We start from the raw sequence: 2500 nt of genomic DNA, 5'->3' as shown, positions 1-2500 counted from the left end.
GAGCATATCGAGATTGCTTTTCCCTAGACAATATCTACCAATTTACATATTAATTTACATCTTTTCCCTTTTTACGCTGGGGCTTCTAGGTTGCCTCCTCGGGTTTTGGCCTCTGGGCCAAACCCTGCGGGGGCAATAAATGTTGAAATCGTATTTTTTTATGTAGGATTTCCTTATGCAACTTGTAAACAAGTAGCATGCACTTAAGAATTGATACGGTTCGAAAGATCAGGTGGTGCTCATCAAAACCGCAGCCTTTATCAAAATCAGTCTGGTCATGTATAAATGTGCTCAGGAGTACTTGCTCTATAACAAGTACCGGCTGTATATATATAAAACAGGGGTCTCGTATAGGAACATTTATTTACTCGAAATGAATCACTTAGGTGAATGACTAGAACTCCAAGATGATCTGAAAATGCGCCCCAGTTAGGATGTTTTTCAATAATTGGCCCTAAATAATTTCCCATGTTATAGGTCTCGCTGCTTTGGTTTCCTTGTACGTTGAAGCCATCAACACTCCTGGTGCTATTCCAAATGTGCAGGCAGCGTGGGAGACATTTGTTGAAACCAAGTGTTTTGAAGCCAAACGGATCTCCCAGGAGACGTACGATGGCCTCATGACAACACTACTGTCAGACAAAATGCCTTGTGACAATGATGAGATACGTAAAAATCATAACGTTGCATTAGAGGAGTGCCAGGGACAGTTTATGGCGAAAACTACTGGGATGTCTACCAACACAACTGAGAGGCATTTGAGACATCTTAAGGTGGGGCAGGGCAGTTGTAATTAAATTTTTCATCAATTTGACAACCTTGAAAAAATGGGGAAAAAACGAGAGAATTCATGGCTACTGTCTCAATGATAAGCTGCGATCCGAACCATTATTAGGTATGCCTTGATAACGGTATTGGCTTGAACTGTTGGCAGTTTACAACACAGTGGCCTGATGCTATTTATATAGGGTTGCTCATGATACTTGACGAAGCCGTGGCGTAAAGTAAAACATCATAGCACACAAAAAGGGTGGAGAAACAATGTGTATGAGAAAAACTGCACGACTTAATACAGGTAGAAGCCAACATAAGTTATAACCGGCTATGAAACCATCTGGAACAAAAATACATGATTCCTCCCAGATAGCATTTTAGTTTTCTATATGTTCGTACTCAATTAATATTTTGTCCCCTTGTAACTGAAATTTGGTTCGCAAAAGTAAACGGACCGTGTTTAATCCTATCCACAAGACTACTGATTGAAGTAATAATTCAGTTTATTTTATCAGGTATCATTAAATGAAAAGTTGAATGAATGGCAAGCTACAAATGCGCAGAGGACACAAGAATATTGCAACGATCTCCTTCTTCAACTGAAACAAACGCATCTGGATCCAGTTCTTCAGGGTTTGCAGGGAAGCGACGGAACTGAGTTAACCTTTGATGACATAATGGGAGTGTATGATCTAATTAAATCCGACTTCGATTCGAAAGCAGTAGGAGCAAAAGATGCAATCGCTGCGACCTTCTTTGACTTTCACGAGGTAAGCTGTACAGAGAATCCTCCCTTCCTTCCTTCCTTATTTATTTATTTCAAGGCGAAAATCTTTGCAAAGTTTCTTTTAAAAAGTGAAAGCACCTGTCTCCAATTACGCCTATTAAATGTTGCTAAAATTCCGACGTATAAGCACAGAATGTTAATCAACCGATTTATACCTATCGTGTCTCTTTACTCATCGGAAAAATTCATTCTTTGCATACAAGCTGGAGTTTATGAGCATGCCCAAGGAGTGATTATCCTTATATTCAGCAAATATCCAATGCATGTCCAAAACCATACGCCATATAATTCAACTTTTTCAAACAACCAAATAACTGAAGATGAGAATGATCATCGCAGTTATGAACACAACTTAATTATGGATGAATTTCATATATTCACAGTCAACCAAATAACTCTCGACACATTATAGGAACTAAGACGAGAAAAGCAACATTGCCTTGAGATTCTGAAGAAAATGGAGAACTATGACGACAAAGCAGCAAGGGAGATAAAAAGGAAGGCTTATCAAGAACAAGAGAGGAGGCGGCTTGAGGTCAGTCAAAGTATCCCCTATTTACTCGGACCCGAAGAGGACCGAGTCATACATCATGTTAGATTTCAGTCATGTTAGATTTCAGATTTTTTTTCCTTTGCAACAAACTGTACAATGGTAATGACGTAACGGTGTTATGATTGGCCAATGAACAATAGGAGGCACGTGGCGGTGTTTTCACTTTTCTGGGTTAAAGCAAAGCACGGAGTCCAAGATGCAAACATTTACATCAGGCCCTAGCTGTTTTAAAGTTATGTAAATTTATCATGTAAGCCAAATACAAACTTTTCGAATGATCTTCTCGTTTTGTTTACACGAGGACTGCGCCATTTCTGATAGGCATGCAAAAAGAAGGAAATTAAATAAACTCCATCTACTTTAATAGAGGTTTTTCTCGGCTTTTC

The 2500-nt window shown here is 39.1% G+C and overlaps 1 protein-coding gene across 1 annotated transcript in view; it reads left to right on the top strand.

The window, feature by feature from the left end:
* The window catches only part of LOC138014110 (guanylate-binding protein 7-like), a 26943-nt gene that overhangs the window by 20487 nt on the left and 3956 nt on the right, over window positions 1–2500 (top strand). Inside the window, exons 8-10 of the mRNA XM_068861137.1 lie at window positions 478–773; window positions 1290–1544; window positions 1974–2096. Coding sequence (XP_068717238.1) covers window positions 478–773; window positions 1290–1544; window positions 1974–2096 — 674 coding nt within the window. The remainder of the gene's footprint in view (window positions 1–477; window positions 774–1289; window positions 1545–1973; window positions 2097–2500) is intronic.

Source organism: Montipora capricornis, chromosome 8 (genome assembly GCF_036669925.1).
Source record: "Montipora capricornis isolate CH-2021 chromosome 8, ASM3666992v2, whole genome shotgun sequence".
Taxonomy (NCBI): Eukaryota; Metazoa; Cnidaria; class Anthozoa; order Scleractinia; family Acroporidae; genus Montipora; species Montipora capricornis.
The sequence above is the reverse complement of the archived record's forward strand: the minus strand, read 5'-3'. Positions and strand labels throughout refer to the sequence as shown.